The sequence below is a fragment of the Zonotrichia albicollis genome, chromosome 5 (genome assembly GCF_047830755.1).
Source record: "Zonotrichia albicollis isolate bZonAlb1 chromosome 5, bZonAlb1.hap1, whole genome shotgun sequence".
In the NCBI taxonomy this organism is placed as follows: domain Eukaryota; kingdom Metazoa; phylum Chordata; class Aves; order Passeriformes; family Passerellidae; genus Zonotrichia; species Zonotrichia albicollis.
In genome coordinates this window covers 18584210-18608891 of record NC_133823.1, presented here as the reverse complement: position 1 = coordinate 18608891, position 24682 = coordinate 18584210, and the positions used below count along the sequence as shown (strand labels likewise).

The 24682-nt window shown below is 39.8% G+C and overlaps 1 protein-coding gene across 13 annotated transcripts in view; it reads right to left on the bottom strand.

Moving 5' to 3' along the window:
- Positions 1–24682, bottom strand: part of PDLIM5 (PDZ and LIM domain 5) — a 126232-nt gene that overhangs the window by 64598 nt on the left and 36952 nt on the right. For all 13 annotated transcript variants that reach the window (XM_026791998.2, XM_074540930.1, XM_074540933.1 and 10 more), the window contains exon 3: positions 19465–19616. In XM_026791998.2, the coding sequence (XP_026647799.2) occupies positions 19465–19616 (152 nt within the window). The remainder of the gene's footprint in view (positions 1–19464; positions 19617–24682) is intronic.

Below are 24682 nucleotides of genomic sequence, written 5' to 3'. Positions count from 1 at the left end.
TTGTCCAAGAACCCAATTATTAAGTGAAGGTGCATAAAGCAAAGTCCTCGTATTCTTCTGCTGTTTGCAACAACCATGCGAGAAGAGAAAAATTAATAAGCCCATCTGACTCCAACTGATCTCACTAACTATGAAGTTTTCCTTTCCCACTATCTAGTTTTTGAAAAAAAATACCTTTTATCCTTCTCAGCTCAAAATACTTAGGGGGTAACAGTCACAGCACACTTAGAGCATATGAATTAAGTTGCTTTTGTGGGCAGCTAATCACTGATGGAAAACATCTGATCATCACAAAGCCTGTTGAGATCTGTCACAATGCTGCAAACATTACTTTCATCTTGCCTCATAGCCAAAGTGAGTAATATTTGACAGGCACAGTATGTGTTTTTATTACCTCATAGGGTTTTGTGCCACAGACATGACTTTCTACTGACAATATCCTGGAATTTATCAAAGGCAGTAATTATTCAAAAAATTGTGTGGAAAAAAGCCCTTAAAACATTGCAGCTGTGAAATTCAGCTCGTATTTGGACACTCAACTCTGCAGCTACCGCTCACTTTTACATGAGGTGCTGCAACAGATACATATCTAGTTTAACTCACAGTGGTGCAGCGGTGGTACTCAATTTGTATTTAGCAGTTTTTCAGACCTCTAGAAAATACTTTATACCTGAAAACCTGCCTGCTTTTCCCAGCATTACCAAACACCGCATCTTTCCTATACAGTTATGCTTTCATGACATTATCACTATCATTCAGGAAGATATTTATTTTCCAAACAGCCAATCATTAATTTATTCTCATTTTACTGTTTACTAGAGGAAGGTGGCAAGAGCTGATGAGTCAGGACACTAAAATTTTGATTCTCAACAGCTGAGAACTACCATGGCAGAGGACAGGTTTTATTTAATCAGTGTCTCATTCTTTCCTGAGGGCTGGAGCTTGGGAACAGTTTATCTAACAACACTTGTCAATTCACTCACTTTTCTGAGGGTTTTTCCCTATTCTTTACATCCCACATACACAGAGGTGCAAAACTAACTATCTGAGCTTAGGAAAATAACCAGTTACCTGCATGGGTACTAAATACACTATGTGGCCAGTTCAAGCTAACTTGAACTATTTTCAGCATATGAAGGGCACAGCCCATATATAAACTATGTAAGCTTCTTTTAATCCATTTAGAGACAACTGTCCCTTGACAGATCACCACATATCTTTTATAATTAAAGAATGCCTGCAAGTTAGCATCATAAACCATGCATGTTGGAGAGATGTGTTTTTCAAAGGAAAGCAACAGGTGTGGGGCATAGTCTGCAGTGGGAAAACAAAAGTGTAAATAGAGACAAGTAACATTATTCATGGCACCCAAATAATGAGATGAGTATTTATGAAGGAAAAAAGGACACAGATTACACAGCTGATTGAGATAAAATGAACTTGGGCATCCTTAGGTCAGGTAAGCTACCCGTACTTTATAATATTTTGACGCACTAAGAACCCAGAGTAGAAAAAACAGTGAAAATAATTTTTCCATTCTTAATGTTGTTCCTGTCAATTTTCAGGAGATTTTAAATAAACACTATCAAGCATGTCCCACAGTCTAGATAACACCAAATACAATCCACCCCACCCCACTTTCTGAAAAAGGGGGCAAAAGTGTCTCTCTGAAATATAGTCACATGCTATTCAAATTCAAAGATAAGGAGAGTAATATTTTAAGAAACGTTTAAACTTTCCAAAATGCAGGCTTTTCCATTTATCTGGACTTGGCCAGGAGTGCAGGAAGCACCACTGCTGACGCATTACTGCCGAGCAACTGCCAGATCCCAGGGCTACTTCAGGTTCTGGCAAGTCAACCAACAGGACTTTAAAAACTTTTTGATCAGAATACTTTAGGACTTGGGTCAAATTTCTTCAAGCTCACTATCTTTCTGGCAGTCTCACTAGACTGTTGAATTTGATGGACATTTGACTTAACCCTAGCACAAGACCCTAAAAGCATTAGCAAGAAAGCTCAGCCTAATATTTGCAGAGGGTCACTGTTTCACTGATTTTCTGAGATCTTTCTAAAAACACTTATCCTTACATAACTAGTATAGAGAAGAAACAAAAAATAAAAGATCAGTGTCCCAAAGCACTACAGACAGTACAGTTATGCAATTCTCAGGAAGCTTTTAATCAGGGTCTTTGTAAATTAGTAGCACAGTCAAAACCAGATCTGTGTTGTTGCATTCTTTAGGAAATTACAGTGCACGCAAAGCACATCAGACTTCCAAAGCAAAGCTGCCCACACCAATACAGGCTTCCCCTGTATTTCCTAGCTTGAGACCTTGACAGCTTTGCTCTTGGTCTCCTTTGTAGGACATAACTTTCTACAGCTGAATCAGAGGCTGCTGAAAACTTCCTCTAATAAAAACCCCAAGGGAAAAACAAGACACAAGGCAGCATGATGACAACAACAATGACAAGACTGGTTTCCATCACAGTGAAAGAATTTCGTCAACTTCATGTTCCAGTCCTCAAGCATTCACTGGCACAAAACATGTCTCAGCAACAGGCACAGAATAACATTTGCTGTTACTACAAATTGTTTTTATAGCTGCACACTGGGGTGAAAACAGAGGCTACAGCACTCCTGGCATTCTTTTTTCCATTTTGTAAATGTTTGCTACCCTGTTAGGCTGGACATGAGCTGGCAACACATGCCTGCAGCCCAAAGAGCCAAATGTGTCCTGGGCTCATCCAGAGCAGCGTGGGCAGCAGGGGAGGGAGGGGATTCTGCCCCTCTCCTCTGCTGAGACCCCACCTGCAGGGCTGACCAGCTCTGGGCTCCCAGCACAGGAAGGACATGGACAGGGATTGGGTCCAGAGGAGGCTCACCAAGACAATCAGAGGGATGGAGCATCTCTCCTGTGAGGAAAGGCTGAGAGAGTTGGGTTATTCAGCCTGGAGAAGAGAAGGCTCCAGAGTGACCTTACTGCAGCCTTTCAATAGCTGAAGGAAGCCTACTAGAAAAATGGTGAGGAACTGTCTACAAAGGTAATGGCCTTAAACTGAAAGAGACTAGTTTTAGACTGGATATGAGGAAAATTCATTACTCTGAGCATGGTGAGGCACTGGAACAGGTTGCCCAGAGCAGCTGTGGATGCCCCACCCCTGGAAGTCTTCATGTCCAGGTTGGATAGGGCTCCAAGTAACCTGGTCTAGGTGAGAGGTGTTCATACGCAAGGGACAGGGCTTGGAGCCAGATCTTTAAGATCCTTTCCAAGCCCAGACACTCCATGATAAGGTACTTCTGTAGCAGCACTGTGTGTTTTGCAGACCCAGCTAAGGCCTGAAGGGAGGCAGCAGCACTGCAGCATATTAGACACACAAGCACCATGCAACTCTTACAGTGGCATTTGTTTGCTCTGCAAAATCTGTGTTAGATTATTTTCAGACATGTCTGTGAGCCTCCTTATATCATGCACTCTCTTAATAAAATATAATCAGGGACTGATTTCAGCAAATGAAAGTGTCCCAAATGACTCTCTGTATCCCACCCCAAAAGCACACATTTATACCCATGAGTAATTTGGACCAAATACATGTAATCTGGGCCATGAAGGAGTTCTAACAGCTGCATTGCTCTGATGCAGCTGTTCACAATTACTGACATGTGTTGCAATGCACTTCTGATTACTGTGTGTTTAATCTATATATAAATGCTTTATTTTACTACTCAAAAGCTTGGCATTTAGATGGTATCTGAAAAGCTTCAAAACTGACGTCTGCCTGTGATGTCCCAGCTGGCTATTTCAAAGTGTGCCAACAGAATTAAAATGTCACCAAAGATCATGCCACCGAGGTATCTGTGCTATTTTAAGAAGTGAAGATATACTGTGGCCAACTTCAGATTGTTTCTTTAAGTCTTTTGCTAAACAACTAGAGACACAGCTTAAAAAAAATATGCAAGGTCAATGGCATCCCAATTTACAGGCTAGCTAACAAGCCCCTGAACTTCCAGAAAGGTACTGTATGGGTTGTACTGGTTAAACCAGAAATGGGTAGAGGGTTTTTACTTGACAGTGTAAACGGCAAATGCCCACCAGTCACATGGAAGAACCTACACACTGTTTCAATGCTCACAAAAAAAAAAGAGCAGTTATGGGGAGAACATTTTAATTATTTACCTGAACTATAAGAGCTTTGAAAGGAATGGCTCACTGACTGCAGAAAATATTAGTTACAAACAGTTGGAGGCTGTTGTGATAGTCTGAATTATTTTTATATGGATGCTGCTTTACTAAAATATATTGTCTTGGCAAGCCATGGGGAAAAGTAAAACTTCCCATTCTACTACCTGAAGGCGTTTTTTCATGGCAAATAAAGTCATGGGTCTCAGCTGCTTCCTACAAGAATCTTTAGGCATGGAAAGGCATAGATTTTTAGGCATGCACTTCTTGAGTGATCTGTTTGGACAAAGATGAAAAGCTCAACTGTTCAGACATCTCTTAATAACACATTTATGTTAAGCAGACCAATGACCAATACAGTTTTTCTTGGCCCAGTTGCTATCTTCAAAAGGAAACATCCACAAACAAGGAGGAAAATAAATCACTGACTTGTGAAAGACTTAAGATTTCTGTAGTCTTTTTTGCAAAAATGAGGAAACATTTCTACACAGTCCTGAAAAATATTCTGTGTGTTTACACAAAGCTTGGGCTACCATGGTTTGAAACCAACGAAATAGTGCCAGACACCCTCTGGTCTCCATAGGTGATACTCCATAATCGTCTTCACTCCAGCAGCCACACCCACAAAGCCTGATTTTTGGAGAGCTCTCACCAGGGCTGGTCCTCACCTACCCAAGACTTTCCTACAGGCTTGACCAGTCCAAGAAGCACAGAGTTTGAAATGACTGACTACAAGAACTCTCTAATCCCACACTGAAAGACTTTCATATCTACCATCACAGAAATCTGATCACCTGGGTCCTGCCCGTTTTTGCCAGTTTTCCCTTTTGCCTCCCTGCCTGACCATGAGCAATCTACAGTGATCTAAGACAGGGAATAGCACTACAGATAATGACATGCTCTGTATCTCCTATTTCCTTTTCTACTTACCTACACATGTAGCAGCTAAGTCTGACAGACTTTCTTTAGGAAGAGCAACTTAAAGCAAACAAACAAAAGCATCACAAACAAGCAAACCCCATTCAGACTGACAAACAGGCAGGAAAACTAATGCTGAAAATGTCAAGAGGTAATTTAATTCAGTGACTAATCATGAGGCAAGTTTTCCATGGAGTTTAAAAAAAATACAAAACCAAACAGCAGGAACATGGTGCATCATGAGAAGAATCGGATAAATTCTTCACATTTTTCATGAATAAAATCACTGGGGAGAATTATACAATGAAAAGGGTAGTCAAGAGTAAATATCTAAAGTTTGCAATACTCCAGCTCGCCCTCATACTTCCTTTTGGCCTCACCCACAGTGTGCAGCTATTATTAACAAAGGGTCATTCTCTAAGGCTAATGTATGGGAGGCAAAAAAACTCCTCCTTCTTCCTCAGCCAAGAAAACCATACTGATCAAAATAAAAGGTGTAATTTTAAAATAAAAATTTAAGAGTACATCCTCAGAAAAATCCGCAAACAATTTACAATCTTTTTCATCTCTCTTCTGCAAAGAAAGAACAAGCAACCAGAAGGAATAGCTTCAGTGTCCTTTAGTCAGATCTTCATCAACAATGTGCTCTGTCTGCTAATTACTTGTTGATAGCAGAAGCAGTTCAGGTCCAGCCCTGCAAGGTATTATGTTTCTCCAGGAAGGCTGATAAATGCCTCAAGCTCCATTATCTTTTATAGCAGATTAAGTCTTTCCCATTAAATAAACAAACTTTTTTTCTTCCACATCAAGAGGAATTCAAAACTTTATAACCATATTTTATCCCAAAATACATTTGTCCTTTCTAGTATAAAAAAGAAACAGACATCTAAGTTATGAATCCATCTTTCCTACCAAGATAAATGTACCAGATTCAACCAGTTCATGATTTCCCTGACCTTCCCCCCACACCACTCACCAGCTTTAAAATTATTAGAAATAACATTGAATTGATTATTACTAATTTCAGCACTGGCATGCTACTTCCACTCATCTCTACATGTTACATACCATAGGATTTGTAAGCAACAGCTACATGGTGTATTGCAAAAACAGGTAATCTTAGTGCCTAATTTAAGTGAGGATCATTTCTTTCTGACTAAAAGAAATACAGTGACTCACAGATTTTATTAATTCACATAAGATATTCTGAAATTATCTGGATCCCAAATAAAACCCAACCTATCATCTTTTCACAGAAGTGGCTAGAAAGTGCCACTTACATGAGACATCTAATTCTTTTCTCCCTAGTTTCATTTCCTGCCAAAACACACCCTCTATATGGTAACTGAGATTTCATATTGATTTTTTTTCTTTATTGTTGTTTTTTCAATGACAGTGCTGTTAATCTGAGTTGTGCTGGAACTTGAGTTTGCCCCAAGTCCCATGTAAGGCCCTCTTCACAGCACTGCGCCACCTGAGTCTAGCAGCCCTGCCACAAGGGAAACTTCCATCTGCCCTTGCTGCAACTTGCTCAAATTGCACTAGGAGCTTTCTTCTCCAAGACAGCTCCCTTCAGCCAAGTGCAAAAGATACAAAAATCCCATAGCCATACTCTCTACATAATTAAGTTATTCAACATTGCTCCTTTATAGGCAGCTCCAAGAGATGCAACACACAAACATGAGTCCAGCATTCACTTAATCATCAAGTTAATGGAGCAGTGACTTATGAGTTAAGAAGATGCTGCGGAAAATGACTGACTTGTCCAGCCATCACCTTCCTGCCAAGACTTGGAAAGGAGATAACTGGCAACTCTTTCAGTCAATCGCCTCCAAGATCATTATTGACAGCAGGCACACTTAAAAATTTCAGTACTTGAGAGGCCTTGAATGGAAAATATTACACATTTTGGTACTTGCAGAACCTGTTATACATTATATTTAGGCCAGTACGTGCATTTTAGTGACTCCTGTGTCACTGAGACTTATAGTCTGCTCATGTGGAGGGAATTTGTATGTAAAGGAAAAATAATCTGTTAGCAATCAAGCAGCATTAGTTACCTCTGAAGTCACTGTCCTCATTAAAATTTTGGCTTCCTACACTCTGTAATACATTTTAAGAATGCATATTACATTCCATTTTTTGCATAGAAGCTTAGGAGCTAAAAGGGATACTATACAGTCAGTAAAACTGACTGACTAGGTTTGGTCATTTTCCCTCCAAAAGACATTGAGTACTACAAGTCCTTCCCCTCTATAATGAAACTCACATTATTTGTATAATCCAATCACTTTTGCCAAGATGGTCTCTCTTACAGAGCAGCAATCAGTCACAGGTTGAACAGAAACAACAGACTAGGCCAAAGAAGCAATCCCCCCAGATAATTGCCACTCAGAAAACCCATTTAACTGTTTGGTGAAGAGTTTGTTCCAAACAGAAAGCAACATGAAACATCAGCTTCCAACCAGTCTTAGCTGCTGATGTAGATTCTCTATAAAGTTTGTGTCTCTCAGACAATGGCTTATAACCTCCCACACAGCACATTTATTTTATTTTGGAAGATTTTGTCCTCAGCCACACCCACATAAATATGACATCAAATTTTCATGGGGTTTTGTTGTTTGTTTTGTTGGGGTTTTCCAAGTTATATTCAAATTGTGTGTTGGCAAGAGTTTGAAAAGTGAGGAAATTGAGGCTTGCCAAAACTGTGGGAGAAAATACTCAGCAGACATCGTAAACTTAGAAGTTTAAGGCATTAAGAAGAATATCAAAGATTCCAAAATATGAAAGCATATAAATCTGTTGTAAATTTAAATATAAGAGAGATTGAAATGATTTGCAGATTTCATGTTAACAGACAAACTCTGCTCAGCTAAAACAGCCACAGGAATGCTGGAAAAAATCTAAAGCTTAACATGCACCAGTGTTTTACAAAGTAGGGAACAAACACTGTTAGCATCAAGTGTAATTAAGCCTAAACTAAGAAAATATACACGAACAAGAACAATTTATTCAATTTATAAGATAATTAGATGTCACTAAGTAAAAACAAACAATCCAGGTTCAGTTCTGGTTCAAGCAGGCACAAGTCCCTCACTGTATCTATGAGTTCCATTTTCAAAATTTACACAAGTGAAGAAAACTGCCCAGATTTTTAAGTGGACAAATTATTACCTAAAGTGTTCTTAAGATATCTCAATGGCTTTTTTTTTTTTTTGCTTCATTTCATCTCTGCACATTTATTGCTAGTTGTTTTGTTGGTAAAATCCCATAGACTAGGAAGAAAGGCAAGTTTTTGTCACCTTTTATCCTTGCAGAAGAGATCTCATTCAGCACCATGATGCAACCCTAACATCTCTGTGCTCCAGATGTGCCACTTCTGCTAACGCTGTCCTTACTTGAAAGACTCCTAATTCTTGAAAACATAATATTCTTACTGACAATTGCTTCCCTGCTTCTCTTAACATCCCAATTCCCTCTTCTCAGAGCTCCTGAAACTGGCAGGAACACTTCCCTTGTATTGATTAGTTACCTCAGGGTTGGGGAGAGCAAGGATCTGATATCTCCAGCAGCAGCCAGTAGTGTCTGGTCATGAGCAATACAGAGGAGAACTGTGGCACAAACCCCAAACAAATGCATCAGGTTGAAAGGGCAGTTCACAATTTTCATGAAATTGAGATAAGGGTCTCTCAAACCTCCTTACTCATCACAGGAAGGAAGAGAAACTCCTTTCTGAGCACTTTCTGGGCAGAGGCGGCAGCACAGACTGCACCAGAAGCACCATGAGGTCAGGAGGAAACCATGTCCTCTGGGCCCTGCCCCAGCAGGGAGCCCAGGTCCTTTCAAGGCCAGAAACTCCATGAATGAAAGAATGGACAAAGGGCTTTTTTTTTTTCCCTGGTGGGAATAAGGATTCAGCTGTGACTAAACTGAAGTGTCGGACGAATCCTGAAGACTTCCTGTCTCAAGTCTCAAACCACAAAGATGACAAAGGCTCAGATCTGGCGCACATGCTCCCAAAAGCAGAGAGGGTGCACAGAAGTAAGTAAACTGTCTTTCTGCCTGAAAAACTCACTGTGAATTAGGTAAAAGTGGGGATACACTGTGCACCAAAGTTGGAGGAAAGTGCAATTGGGGAAAAAAAAAACAGCGTGAGAAAATATTTTTCATCTACATACAGCAAAAACATCTCAATGTTGTTAGCCTGTCTGAGACAAGAATTATGTTGATAGATACATGAAACAACGCCTATAAGACCCCAGTTTAATTATTAGTTACAAGTGTTTATGATAATCAAAGGCACATATCTTGTGTAAGCAGCCAGGTTCTCACCATGCAGGTGTTACGAAGCAGGGTTTGGTTCTCACTCCCCCCTCACGCTGAATCATCGGAAAGCAGCCACAGTGGGCCTGGATACCAGACTAACAGGTTCACTGATACAATACCCAGACAAAGCAATCCCTACTGCTTTTAATTCTCTTGTTATTTTTCAGGCTGAGCGTTCAGTCCAGAACACATCCACTGAACACATCCTATTCAGTGTCAAGCCAGAAACACACCCTGCCGGAAAATGTGAAGCAGTGGGGATATTAAAAAAACAAACAACACACCAATTTATACACAGCTCTTTAGCTCTTTGGTAATCAATCACCAGGCAAAGCTAGATTTCACTTCTAATACTGAACTAACAGCACCATTAGAAGGTGAAAAACTCAGGTCTATTTTACTGGGCTGTGGAACTCTACAGTGTTTCATTGGAACACTCAGGCGCACACCTTTCCTCAAGTTTCATTTTGTTGTAGGAAATTTCACTTTGGGAAATGAAACCTATGTGCACTCCAAAACGAAAATACTGTTTAACAGTTGAAAGGATCGACATCAAATGTAGCAGATCCACATCATTAACAAAACCTAAAAAGAACTGCAACAAGCAGTGTTTGCCTATGGGGCTCTTATCTCTTAATTTCTCTGTTAAGAGAACAGTTGAGGGGAATTTGTGTTCCCACAAGAACACAAACTTTATTTCACAAGGAACTAAGCAAAAATGACAGGTGATAATCATCCCTGATTTATCATCATGATACTTTATTTTTCTTAGTACCTTCTATTGAAGCCCTCAGAGCCTTGATGGCTATCAAGATCAGATCTGACTATGTGAAAGGCAAATAAAGGTTATCTGCTTAAGAGGAAATGCCTAGTTTTAGGAAATCAAACATTAAAAGCCAGCCAAGTCTGCTGCAAAAACAGAAATGGAACTAAAAATTTAAAACCCATGCTTAACCACTCCATCAGTTCTGACAAATAAAATCCCACCTGATATAGGAAGATCAGTAATGGAGGGCATTTTGCAAGTAATATAGCATTTTAAAACAGTTGTAAACAGCTGCTGCCTACCGCAGGTAATATTACTAGAGAAACAAAAATATGTTTTTCTACATTACACTGCAGTGTTTATGGGCTTTGGTGACTGTCACCATGAATACCACGGAAGTCCATTAGAAAATAAGGAAATGAAAGCCATAATTGCATCAAAGGCCTCCTGGAGAATATTACTTCATTAAAATCACTTCAAATGAAACAAAATGTAACAAAAACCTAAGAATATCACTTTTCTGATGGCTTTCTGTAACTCATTAAAGAAAAAAAACAAACCTACACTCCCCTCTGGGGATTATTTATAAAAGGGAGGAAAGCAGTAACCGAGAGCTTCCTGAAACACAGCTATGAACCTTTTCCTCAGAAAAACTAAAAAGCAGGACTTAGCCAGGAAATCACACTAAGAGCAAACAACATTGCTTTCTTATCAGTCTTCAAAATCTGAACTATTCCACAGCTCCATTTCTGCCCTTTTCTAAAACAAACCCAAACTGAATCTCAAACCAATGCCCCTTCCTCCCCACTCCCAGAAATCAACATGCATTTCAGCATCTCCTGTGTGAAGAGATAATGCCAAGTAAAAAGTGTCTGGATGGTTCTTACACAGTCTTGACAAGAGTGGCATAGTCCAAAGCACCTGGCATATAATTGCCACAGAAAGGTTGACTTTAATACTGCACTGTCTGTGTAAGAAGTTGGCACTTGTACCTTTTAAGCAGAATCTTTATTGTAAATAACAGTGATATTAATAGTCAACAAAATTAACTCCTGTGAATTTCAAGAGGTTTTTTTTTAGATCTTCATAATGAAAGTGAGCTTAGTTGTGTTCCTACCTTGCTAAAGTACGTATATTTAATATTTGGGAAATACATTCAATCTACTCCTCAGAAGCATCTATGTTACTAAAGGTCTCTTTAATGTGGGAATGTTTGAGCTTACACCCTTCTACAGCAATGAAAAGATTGTGCAACATGCAGAATATAAAGCAACGCTAACTTAAAGGGGTTTGCAAGCTGGAAAATGCTTTTAAGTAACAGTCAGACTCATAGGAACACTAGTCACAACCTCACTCAGCCTAGATGTTTTCTGTATTAAATATCAGCTTGCAAATGTTACCTCTTGCTTGCAGCAAAGAGCATATGGACTGAACAATATGGAGTTCATTAAGCAATTCCCTGCTGTCCACAGAAATACTCCTCAACTCAGTTTTGGGGTTTTTTTTTACTTCTGTAAGACAGGAGAAAGCTATTGGTATTTCAGCAAGTTATTCTAAATCACAAGCAGTCATTTATCATTATCCTATCTTTCATCCATTAGGCAAAGCACTGCAAGCTCATCCTCACCTTGCATACTGAGGCACACTGCCCATCTAGCACATGCCAAAATCAAGTAAGATTATTTAATTTCCAGATACTTCCTACTGAATTATGCCATTTCAGGAAAAATATATGAGAATAAACCTTCACTGCTCCTGTCTTCACAGACAGAAATCAATTGTGTCAGATCTAATCAGAATACAGATTTATTTTAGTTTTATAATAGAGTGAAAATAGGCTTCTAAACTACTGTACACCTAAAAATCAAGCCAAAGCTATTACCTTTTTAATGATCTCCTTGTGTAAAGCCACATTTCTTGCACTGCATTTTTTTCCTTTAACAATTTAATCTTTGTTTTCTAAAAGCACCATTATACATCAGAGTGGTTTCATCCCTACAGCAGAACTATAATGGAAGGCAAGTATTTTCATATTCATCTTAAATACAGTAATGAAAGAATGCAGTGTATATAATAACAACATGTGATCAGCATTTGTTTTAAGGCTAATCCCAACATATCTGAAAGATATGTATGGTTTCAGGTTTTAAACAAACATCCATAGAGTCAGCAAAATTACTAAAACAAACACAAAAAAACCCGCAAAAAAGCACAAAAACCCACAAACCAACTCCAACTTTACTTCCTTGTCTGAAAGCAAGTAGTATTTTTAAGAAATTTGTCAGACCCCTGTGCTATGCAACAGTTTGTATAGAGCAATGGCACAGATATTTCTCACTGAATAAGGCAAAAAAGCAAGATGACCAATTAAAACACTGATCCACTAAAAACAGATGGGAACTTCTAGGATCCAAAACTTTCCTCCCTTCATTTTCACAAGGGACTCTCAAGTGCAAATCACCACCACAATCACTCACTACTGTTCAAACAGTGATGCTCCAATTTATCTCATCCCCAGATTTTTATCAGCTTCTGCTGATTACAACATCTGAGCTACTCTCCCAAGCAACCTTACCAACCTTTATTCCATCAAGGACTTGGACTATGAGTGTAGGAATTTGAAAATTTATCCCAAATTGAACTTACAAGCTCTCAGGTTGTGAGAGACAGTTTCTTGATGATGGCCTCCTCATTTTCACACAAAGAAGGTGATATTTTTAAATATCCCCCTAATCTGACTGCCCTTGGTTTAACCCACCATGATATTGTCATGTAGACAAAACCTCAAAAACATAATTGTAAAATGTATGCAATTGCTGCAACTCAGAGGTGATATCTACATTTCTCTGGTGGCAAACATACTAAAAATAAAGTGAAAACAAAAAACCCAAAACACCAATGTGTTAATGTTTCTTCTTCAACCTCCCTTTCCTTAATTTTCATCTTCCTGAGGTGGTATTAACTATATGGGGGCCAGAGGGGAATATACCTGAAATTAAAAGTGAAAAAAAAAATCTTCAAACTTAAATTCAAACGAAATATTTTGATGTTCAGTAAACAGCAATCTGCCTTTGGCACTTGTCATTGTCCACCATCTCTATCTACTACTGTATTTATGTTCCTAAGCTACTTACAGCAGTAACCTCAAGAAACTGCACAGCCTTTACAAACCTTTTGCAGCTCTAAAGATTCCCAGCAGAACTCTAAGGTACACAATGTGAGAAAGGCTGCTATTACTGTTGCTTAACTCGTCCTCGGTCCCACCCATTTTCCTGGCAGATGGGTAGGTATCACCCTGTACAAGTCACTGAACTCTTGTTTTTTACCCTGCAAGCTTCCACTTTGATCCCAGCAACTCTCCTTTGAACTTGCAACAAGCCTTTAGTTTGTTGCATTCACTTAGCTGCAGCATGTTCTGTGGTTCACCTAATTGCTACCTGACCAGCAGCAAACTGCTACGCACATGACAACTCTGAATTTCAGCTGGAAGCAAGAGCTGTAGCCTTCCATTTATTTAGTGTGTGGGCAGGCTTTCCAAAGGCATGGCTTAGCTAGCTAAACTTGCTCAGCTCCTAAATTAGGAGCAAAAGGTTCCTACCTTACTTCCAACAAGCGCATAGATTTATACAACTACTTTTGGATCAAAAAATCACCCAGCATCATTCATCAGCTTTGAATTCTTTGGACAACATTTTAACCCAATATCACTTAATTTCAGAGCAAGATAAGCCAGAAGGATTTAAGACAACTCAGCTGACTGCATTGCAATGCACAGCACAGAAAGTTCTCCAGGATTGTCTGAAGTCTCACCAGGCTCCACTGAGTGAGCTACCTGGAACAGCTGCCACCTCAAAGCGTAGTGACAAGGCTAAACAAGAGAAGGGAATGTCTGTTTGGGAGGCACAGTTTTTCACCTAGTTATTTTCAGTCATAATCACTGAAAACTAGAATTAATGATTGAAAGCAACAAACTAGCCTTGGGGAATAAGTTGCCAAACATTTTGAGTAGCATTTGAACCACAAATATACATATGCCAAGCCATAATGCCTCAAAAATTTTTTAAATTTTCTGAGTCTCAACTCTCTCAATTAAAAAGAAATTATTTCCTTAATCATTCAGCACTTAGTTCTGACATTCCTGAAACAATTCACATAAGAATTAGTATTACATAAAGAATTACAGCCAAAAAAATTAGTTTTCAGATTTTGAAAAAATTACTTGGAAGTTGTGGTGTCTTTCAACCAATTATTATTGTCTCTGTTCAACTGACATAAGACAATGAAGCTTCTATTTTTCTAAAAAAGCAAATTACTGAAGAACCAAGCTAAAGTCAAAATACCTATGTAAGGGAAATGATAATGACTAAAGTTGGGAGAAAATATAAGAGTTCAGAATGCATTCTTATCATAGTTTTCTTCAAGCTCGTCCATATATGGTTTAGGGAAACAAAATACCCACCCAAGGAACCTATGACTCATAGAACTGGAACATGAGTTTTAAGCATCATCTAAAGTAAAGCCTATAAATTAGGCAAAAAATAGTAAGAAAAAAGCATACTAAGCTCGTCTTACTGCTGAAAACCCTTTCCAAAATGGTTAACTTGAAAAAAGATCTTAGAATTCAAATGATCCAGACCATTTTTTTCTCGCTTACCCCATCTGAAATGATGAGAATTTCAGCTGCCCTTAAGCTAAAAGCCTAGACTTCATGCTTCCTGAAAAAAAACCCAAAAAGATAAGGGAGGACAGAAAGATTCATACTCAGGCAGGCAGCTAAAACATATGTCATGACTTTTAGTTTACCAACTGCAGAACTCAGCCCCATGGCTCATCTAAATTTATCTGAGCCCTGTAGGACCTCAGGAATACCCAGGAGGCCCCAGCATCACCTATGACACTTGGGCAACCCCATGCTTTGAAAAGGTGTAGGGAAAAAACCCACCAAGCCTATGGCCATCACTGAAATTCATCTACTGCTGCTTTGTAGCAGCTGTGTTCCTCCACTGAAGAGCTGCAATGAGGTCCACAGGATCTGCTCACTGCCAAATTACTGCACTCAGAAATTTTTTTTCACCCAAAGAAGCACTACAATATAGCAACAGAGGAGTAAACAACCTGCACAACCCTCCTTTTGCTTCCCAAGCCAAGCAATCTCAATGCCTTTTGTCCTACGTTAGTAAATTCATAGACAGAGTGAAAGAAATTCCTTTATAAAAAGCAAACTACACCCATGCATATCTGTTTTACTAAACAGAGAGATAAATATGTTCCCTATCATTATAGGAAAAACAACACCCAAGACTTTCCATCTTCACAGGTATCATGATCTCATTCATCTGTAGAAATCCACAATTCTTTATCCTGCTCATTCCAAAAGAATCATTAAGGCAAATCTCTGGAGAAACAGTCCCCAAAAATAATATTTTAAAAATAGGTGGCGGCTTTTAGCTGTTCAGCAACTTGGAGATTTATTTATAAAAGCCCATGCTAAGTTACTGAACTTGAAAATACATCCAAAAAGCAAGCATCTGGTTTCCATCTGTCCTCATGGGAAACTGGAATGGCTTTACATGAAAATGAAATATTGGGGTGCAAAAGATCAAGATCTCAGAAAGGGAGGGATGAACAGAAACAAAAATTGGAGGGGGGAGGAGATTTATCAAGCAGCTAAAATTGCAAGTTACAAAATGAAAAGAAGAGAAAAAAAGCCACACTCCATATGAGTCACATAATGTTGCAGTTGAGATGACCAGGATACACCGAGGATCACCATACAATTCCAGTAGGCTTCAGCCCATACAGATCAACACCAGACCACTGCAGAAGGCTGCAAGCATCTGCCTTTCTTGTTCTTCAGCCCAGCCTTTTATACCCTCATTGTCCATGCACTGCCCCTGTGTGCCCTCTGTTCCCTTTGGGATGGGTCAGTGCCCCTGGGCACTCCATGGCTCATTGCTGTCAGTGCTGCTCACCTGCTGCTCACAGCTGTGCCCATGGGGATGAGGCTGGGCACAGCCCCACCCCAATCACCACAAACCGTGTGTAACTACAATATAATATTAAAAATTAGCAAATAAATTCCTACATTCAAATTTCATCTCAGACCTGAAAAAAAGATATAACTTCTGTACTAAACAATGGGACTTGTTTACAGAACATATTGATTTTAAAGACATATACCTGAAAATACTTGCCAACACATGCAAATGTTAGGCACCTACTACTGCACACAGGGCTGGGAAAGCACAATTTTGTCCATTGGTATTTGAGCAACCTCTAAGCAAAGTCAATTTGCAATTGTGTCAGCTGCACCTCCAGTTCCTTTCCAGGGCATACAACAATTCCATGTTTAAAAAACGTAGCTGTGATACTGCCTTACATGGAACAAAGGGAAGCTTTTATATGCCCTTCGAATATTTTGCCAACATTAAATTACAAGTTACAAAACATCTAAATTGGATTTCCACAAGGGGTACTTGCATATTTGCCTACATAAAAATACTGCTTTAAATCTGTAAGTAAAGGTTTCCAAGGCAGTACTTTAACTATCCCTTCCAACCTCCCAGACAAGCTACTTCTTGCCCCTTGTTTAGTTTCTCTTCATTTTATTTTTTCTACTTTGCACATGAAGAGGAGAGGAAGCCAAGTGAAAACCTAAATAGGTTAACTATCAAGTTAAAATATTTATAATAAGGAATTTGATAATAAAGAATTTCCTCTCTTGCCTTTGCCATAGACTACAGAAGTTTCCTTTGTAGCTTTTAAAAGGTGAAGTGCCACCATGCCCTGACCACTGTGCAAACTGGGGTGCTGGAGTACATGCTCAAAGTAACACCACTAACCATCCAACCATTGTGTTCTTTTAAAGCAGCAGCAAACCAGGGCAGTATCTCAGAACTGATGGAGTCTTTCAAAACTAACCTCAACATCCTTGTATTGTAGTCCAAACTATCAGCAGACTGTGTGAAAGTAGATAAAATCTCAGAAGTAAAAATGAAAGATAAATAAAAAGCAGTAATAGCAAAATAAAATATGTCTTAGATTTTCCTATTCTATGGCACCAGCCCATATTTTGAAGGCCAGCTTTGCTTCACATTGACAGTATCTCCTTATTCTTGCATGTGAAGAGTAACAGCTTAAAATATTTTATTTCTTTCTGTTTCATTTTGGGAGAAGAGGCAGGACGAGAAGAATATAATTATGGAGAACACTCAATATTAAAATGGCTTATCTTGCCACCCTGCTTATACTCTCAAGGTCCCTTCCCACGGGCAGCCATCATCTCCAGTTAGCATGAGTCAGTCTGACTCCAAGAAGCATCTTCTTCCAGGCTATAAAGACCAAATAAACAACCAAAGCAGATCTGTTAAAGAGCAGGGCAAGGAATTTTCACAGGCAGAGGAACCAGGAGAACACTGCCTACACCTTTGGTTTCTTGGGATACATGCAAAATTCTAAACAGCTTAGACCATGAGACTGCAAAGCGGCAGAGCCACAAGACACATCTGTCACACCCCCAGATGCCAGGACCAAGGCTATTTCTTTGATCACTGTTAGTCTGATCCTGACTTAGCCTTCAGCTGTCAGGTAGCCAACAGTGGTGAGTCAGATGCTACACTAAGTGGGAAGGCTGAGAACAGCAGGGGATCAGGGTAACTCATGATTAATCTGATTTCCAAACCACTCATCTCCGTACCTAACCAGAAGCAGCCTCAGACAAGTTCTTACCTGACTGGGACACGCCTGCCATGCCTTTCCTATATCCAATATTAACCCTGCCCGTACAGTTATGGTGACAGGAGAAAGTGGGCCAACCCACCTGCCTGTGACTCAGTGGGCCCTGGAAAGTGCATTTCTGAGCGACCTGCCCGTCTCCCTGGCAGCCAGAAAAGCAAATGACACACTAGATACAACATGTAGTTCTTCGAATGAGCTGGTATAATACCTGTCTTTCACCAAGAAACTTTTAATGCCACCTTTACAAGTTTCACTCAGGGAGATGCCCTAGGCATGAACCATACCACAAGGTACTCCCTTCCTCAGACTGAGCAAAAGGAATCCCTTAGTCAGGGCAGCTAAGCACCGAAGCACAGGACAACGGGAAAAACAAGAAACAACAAGCAGTGCTGAACTGCAGCCTCTTACAGAAGAAAGCACTCCCACAACCATTCAAACACATGGCACTTAGGGCTGGGAACAAGCACTGTCACCCTGGAGAAGGATGCTTGTCAGATCTGCAACCACGTCACCTCTTTTTATTCTAATAAATACTGATTAACTCACTGAAAGACATAATCCTCTCATTAAGGGGAGGATAATTTGCCACAAAAAGCAGTCAGTAACTGGTGAAGAGATATGGTATGGACCTCAACCAATGCTCATCAAGGAGCTTTGCACTGCTGAAGGCAGGCCTGAACAGCAGTCATGGCCTACAACTGCTGCTGTTTTCTATGAAAACAAAAAGAGATGCTTTTCCCTATGTGATGGATTCACAGGCCAATCTCCTCCAATATGTTCACTCACATCATTGAATAGCAGTCTTCTAACAAAAAACATTTAGCCCTGGGAGGCTTTTGAGAACTGGGGGAATTTATTGCTTGTGCTGCTGCTCACTCTACTTCAGGTTCAATAAGCCATATGAGAGCACCCTGCTCCCCTCCTGTAACAACTCCCAAAACAGTCCCAGGCTACACCAGAGATATGCAGGGATTCAATAAACTCTACGATTTAGTAATGAGACTGGGCCAAGTTGTAACTTCTACATCAGGCACTTCGATTAGCAAAGGGAGGCTGCTACTTAGTGACATGGTAGAAATTACATGGTGGAAACATCTCCCAGACTCTGAGCAGAAGTATTTTGATCCATTTAGCTCACGGGTTAACTATTTAAATCCCTCATTCTGTTAGCCAGTAAGAATGGTGCTGTAGGACTTGACCCAAAAAAAATGTTCATAGTCACTTGAGGGAAGGGAAAAAAGCATTAATAAGACCTGCTTTTAAACAGATTAATTAAACAAAACTGAAACTCAAAAGGAAGAGGAAATAGAATAGGTGACATAAAGCTGGAAAAAATCTTTGTCAAGCCACATAATTAACATCTAGTAAGTTTTCTAAAATGCTGTAAATCAAGACAGATTACAGGCTATAGCAACATATCTTTCAGTCACTGACATTTAACTCCACAGACTTTGCCAAACCACTTACACATTTTTATCCTCCAAACCACTCCTAGGATGATAATCAATTATCTTTAAAAAAAAGAAGCAGCTATCTTACCTTTGCAGAGTCATGTTCAAATTGCCTGTACATGCCTTGATCTTGTTTTGTGCTTCTAGATGAGTCATGCCATCCGTGCTTATGCCATCAATGGTGAGAACCACATCACCGATCCCCACATGTGCTTGGGCTGCCTTGCCACCATCATTAAGCTGAAACATTGCAAGAATGGTAAATGAGAAACTTGGATGGTTTTTGTTTATATTGAACAGAAAATCACAGTATTTTATTCACAGTGCTGTTTCATGCAAAGAGAAAAACAAGGTATCTTTTCTCATTTGTGAGTCCTGTGAAAATTGCTGCAATACCCATAGGCATTCATTCTTATTTCACTTCAATGACAGGAAAGAATTGCACAGTATAGCCTCCTTTTCAAAAACAAACTCCACTTCTGCTCTACTGGCTGGAAGCTATGGACACTCACAAAGAGACACTAGCAGGGACAGGCATTCAGATTTTCCTGCACTCCAAGTTCCAGCCACCTTTCTCTTCATACATGAAACTTTGAGGAGAGAGCAAAGCTGTAAACCAGCTTTTTCCAATCTTAATTTTCCACTTAATCTCTTCAATGTTCATTTATTTGTCAAAAACTGGTCATGAGCAGGGAAGACTCTCTTAATAGTGAAGCCGACTGTTCCCCAGCTACAACTACCAGAAAGTCAAAAGTTCAACATCACAGACAGGCTGCTTGCAAGGACATTGTTTTGCCTTTCTCTCAGTAGGTTTATGTGGGGGCCTGAATACATGTTGTATTGTAAGACCTTTGTGTGTCTAGGTTACTCCAAACGAGCTGCAGCTGCAGGGTCCTTAGTTGGGCAACAGCTGTGGCTCGTGAGGGTAACTGAGATAAATAGGGGTGGGTCAAGAGCCCAAGAGGAACCCCTGAGAAGAGTGCTGCAGAGAAAGGAGAAGAGCCTGAGAGCTGGGACTGCAGCAAAGATTACAACAGGTTTACAGGCCCCAGTGACCTGCAGTATATTCAGATCACGATAAGAAAAGTCTCTTGAGAAGTCTAACTCTTTGATCAAGGTCACTGCCAAAGTTCAGTTCAACTGCTTTGGTCCACTTGAATGAAACAATATTGCAACAGAAACCTCTGTAAAGTCAACACTATTGGCCCCAATTGAACAATAAATCAATCTTCTCATCTGATGCAACTGAATTTCAACTACCTTCGTTCCCAAGAACAGAAACAGAAATTAAAGTAACATAAAATAAGATCTATACACTGATTTATGTCCCTGGTCCTCAATCTTCTAATTATTTTATAGCAGGCTGAAAAAAACATCCTGGATGGTGTAAATTCCCTCTATGTTTCCAACAGCAGAGAAATTGGAAAAAGCAGTCTGCTTACAGCAGAGATATTGTAGTTGCCAGTGCTCTGTATGCATAACCTCCCAACTCTGTCCTCTGCCTACGAGCATGAGTCTGTTCCTTGAAGAAATCACTGCTTCTAGGGAAGTGCTGCAAACACAATTACTTTATCTTCATTTCCAAACATAGAATTCACCTTGAGCCAAAATGGTACTTTAGCACATGACTTGAGAGCTGGTGGTGCTCAGCCTGGAGAAAAGGAGGCTCAGGGGAGACCTCACCCCTCTCTACAACTGCCTGAAAAGAGGGTGTAGTGACATGGACGTCAGTCTCTTCTCCCAGGTAACAAGTGACAGGAGGAGAGCAAACTCAAGTCATGCTGTAAGAGGTTTAGTTTGGATACTAGGAAAAATTTCGTCATGGAAAGCATTGTCAAGCACTGGAAGAGGCTTTCCCAGGAAAATAACAGAATCACCATCCCCAGAAGTGTTCAAAATATGCATGGATAAGGCACCTGAGGACACGGTTTAGTGGTTAACACAGTGCTGCTGCCACCTTGACAGTTGGACTTGGTGACCCTTAGAGGTCTTTTCCAACCTTGACAATTCTATGATTCTATGACTTTTCAAAGGTACACCAAAGGAAGGTTTTCTTTTCCTTTCTTTTTTAACTGTCCCTGTTTTAGCTCATGCAGTAGGAACCAAGAAGTTTTGGTTCCTTGTTACTTTACAAAGTACAGCCACTAGTCTACAGCTCATTCACTTCAACAGAAGTGAGGGTATATGTCTTGAAAATTGTTTGTGGGTAAAGAGATAATAATGCATGAAATGTGAGGGGCTCAGTCTCTGTGTTTGTGTAGGGTAAACCTATGGAAGGTGTCCCATCAGCCTACCTGATATGGTTAAGGCTTTCCTAAAATCCAAGCAACTAGCAATACACGACAGCTGTGACATGTATTGGATGGCACCTGAAGACAAATACTTTAACTGAGAAAAAATATTGTGTAATGTTGCAAGATACATGCAAATGCAAAACTCCAAAAATATTACCATTTGATATCATCTAGACTAAACCCAAGAAATTTCACATTCAGTGAATCACTGAATTTCAACATCAATTCCATACTTGCTGATTGCAGTACGATCTTGAGCAGAATAAAACCAACAGAGAAAAATACAAAAAAAAAAGAGAAAAATTCTCCCATTTGATGTTAGCCTGGTGAAAGAACAGGCTTGCAATCAAGGGAGACTTGACATATCTTCAGAAAATAGCAGCCAGACCCTCAGCATCACGAATCAATATAGCTATTTTAGCCAGAGCTGAAGCCAGAGGGTGCTAACAAGGCAAAGCTAGCAGAGCAAGGATGTAAAGTAAGAGACAAAGGGAAAAGGAGACATCCTGATTTCAGAAAAACTGTTTGACTTGCCAAAGTCGTAAGAATTTCAAATTGTATTGTGAATCCTTTGACAAAAGGCTTCAACAAAAAAGCCAAAAGTCCTCCAAAATTGGGTGTTCATACCCAAACTGTGAGTTAAGAGGCCTGATTACTATAAAACACCAATCATGGAAGCTCACCAGCATATAGAAAGCTATGACCAACATAGCTATTTTTAGGAAAGCTCCTCAAACCTTTGGGTGAGGGGTGGGACCTGCCATAAACAGATCCTGCCATAAACTGATATGTTATAGCACGCTGACATTTGCCAGCAAGGTCTGGAAAAGGGAAAGGAACGTAGGGGTGCTAAAAGCTAAAGGTCAAATGGATCGCTGTGATTTGTGAATAAAATTTAGCTTTCTCAGAACGTGTGCAAATGCACATGATGCTGACAGGTTGTAATTTGTGATGAAAAAAGAAAAAAGCAACCTACACACTGCCCAGGACTAAGACTCCAAAAGCCAGCTTCAGGATAACTATATTCATGGAAGGATGGGTGGCCTTACCATCCTCGGGCATGTAAACGAACACAAATTTCTTAATTTAAAAAAAAAAAAAAAAAGGCAAACATTTCTGTTTAATTCTGGTGACCAACGCACAACAACCCACAACCAACCACCCAACTCTCAAGAGGACATTCTTAAACTGTTGCCTAAGGGGATGAAATCTTTGCAAACACATGTGGGAGAGTGCTACAAAATCATTTCAGTAAAATCACAGGATAAAATTTCCTAAAAATAGGTCCTGAGAAGTGTGATGGGTCCCTAGCTATATCCATGGGTCCTGCTGTACAGAGAGAGAACTGGTTATGCCTCAGAGGTGGAGCTGTCAGAGATGTATCAAAGCAAATTACTGGACAAGATTGTGAAGAACTGCACACACAGAGGGATGCCTGAGTAGTAATCTCCTTATCAAGACAGAGTGGATAAGACTTCTAAGTAACACCTACTGATTCTGAATAAGAGATGTGAGTCACTAAGCAGGAGAGGTGAGGTTGATACTCCTAGGAAATCTCAGCCAGAGTGTGAGTATTCCCTGAAAGTACTGGTCAACTGTTTCAGCACAAGCTGATTTCTACTGAGCATTAATCTGGTTATAAATAAGAAACCCAGCCCAGTTCGCTAAATCAGCCTCTGGGCTGACTGACAGAGGTTTCAACCAATAACAGCTCTCCTGAAGTACAAGCATTTCACTGGTTCAGAGTCTAAGGGGCTCAAGATTAGACCAGTGGCTGTCTAGACCCAGGAGGTTCCAATTGCCTATAAAAGTAAGCACCAAACAATAACGCACCACACTGTTGTGCTGATGACCAAAGTCTGCCAAGTGGGCTGTCTCACATGCGTGACCACCACGTATCAGTCAGCAACCCTGGCTTCTGAAGCACCCGTACTGAAGTGGGACTGAAGTTACAGGAGCAGTTTTACCACTGGTGCAAGAGGAATATTATCACAACTATATAAAAATAAGCATCTACACTGAACACAGCAAGAGGAACTCTATCAATCAGCAACCCTGGCTTCTGAAGCACTATCCACTGAAGTGGGACTGAAGGTACAAGGGCAGTCTAACCACAGTGCCAGAGTAATATTATCACAACTATATAAAGAAAGAAAGCATCTACACTGAACACAGCAGGGGGAACTAGAAAATTTGAAATCATTAAGGATCTTTTTCAGACTGCAGACCCTGGGAGCCTCCCTTTTGACACTTCTTAGAGGCTGAACCATGCATTACCACCACAAAAAACTGCAACACATAATGAAGATGACAAATACCAAACCGTATACACATTCAACCCAAAACTGCATAGATATTCTGATTAGCTGACTCCATTCTGAACTCCACCCAGAATCTTGTCCGTGTTTTACCTTTTGGCCCATATTTCTTGTCACAAACTCAATTTATTTTTTTCCACCCAGATTTAAAAAATATTCAGCAAATACAGAAGACATGTAAATAACATTTGAAGATCATATATTATCACCTACAGATTTATCTCACTGTTTCTTTTTTTTCTGTACAGGTGATTTTTTTCTTAAAGTGCAAATTTAAACTTAGGAACATTATCCTGCATCAGTGACCCATAAAGTACAGAGTTAGTTATCTGGAAAAAATGGTGTTCCAGAACATACCTTTATTAAATGTGCCTGTATCACCATATGGAAACAATGCAACAGGAGAAGAGTATAGCAGTAAAATATGGAGAAGAGTGCAGTAATAAAATTACAAAACTGGCTATGCAATAATCCAACTAACCTCTAAGCACCACAAATATTCTTCAAATCCTTGATGGATCTGTTTTAATTCTGTATTTATAGTATGAGGCAGGTTTTTTAAGTCAATCATGAATTAGAGCTAAAAAAACCCCCACTTTTTTCCCTTGATGTTACACCACAGACTTGAAAGCTACAACATTGCCAAACCAGGAATGTTTCCTCCTACTTAATTCCACATCTCTCTACTCTGGAA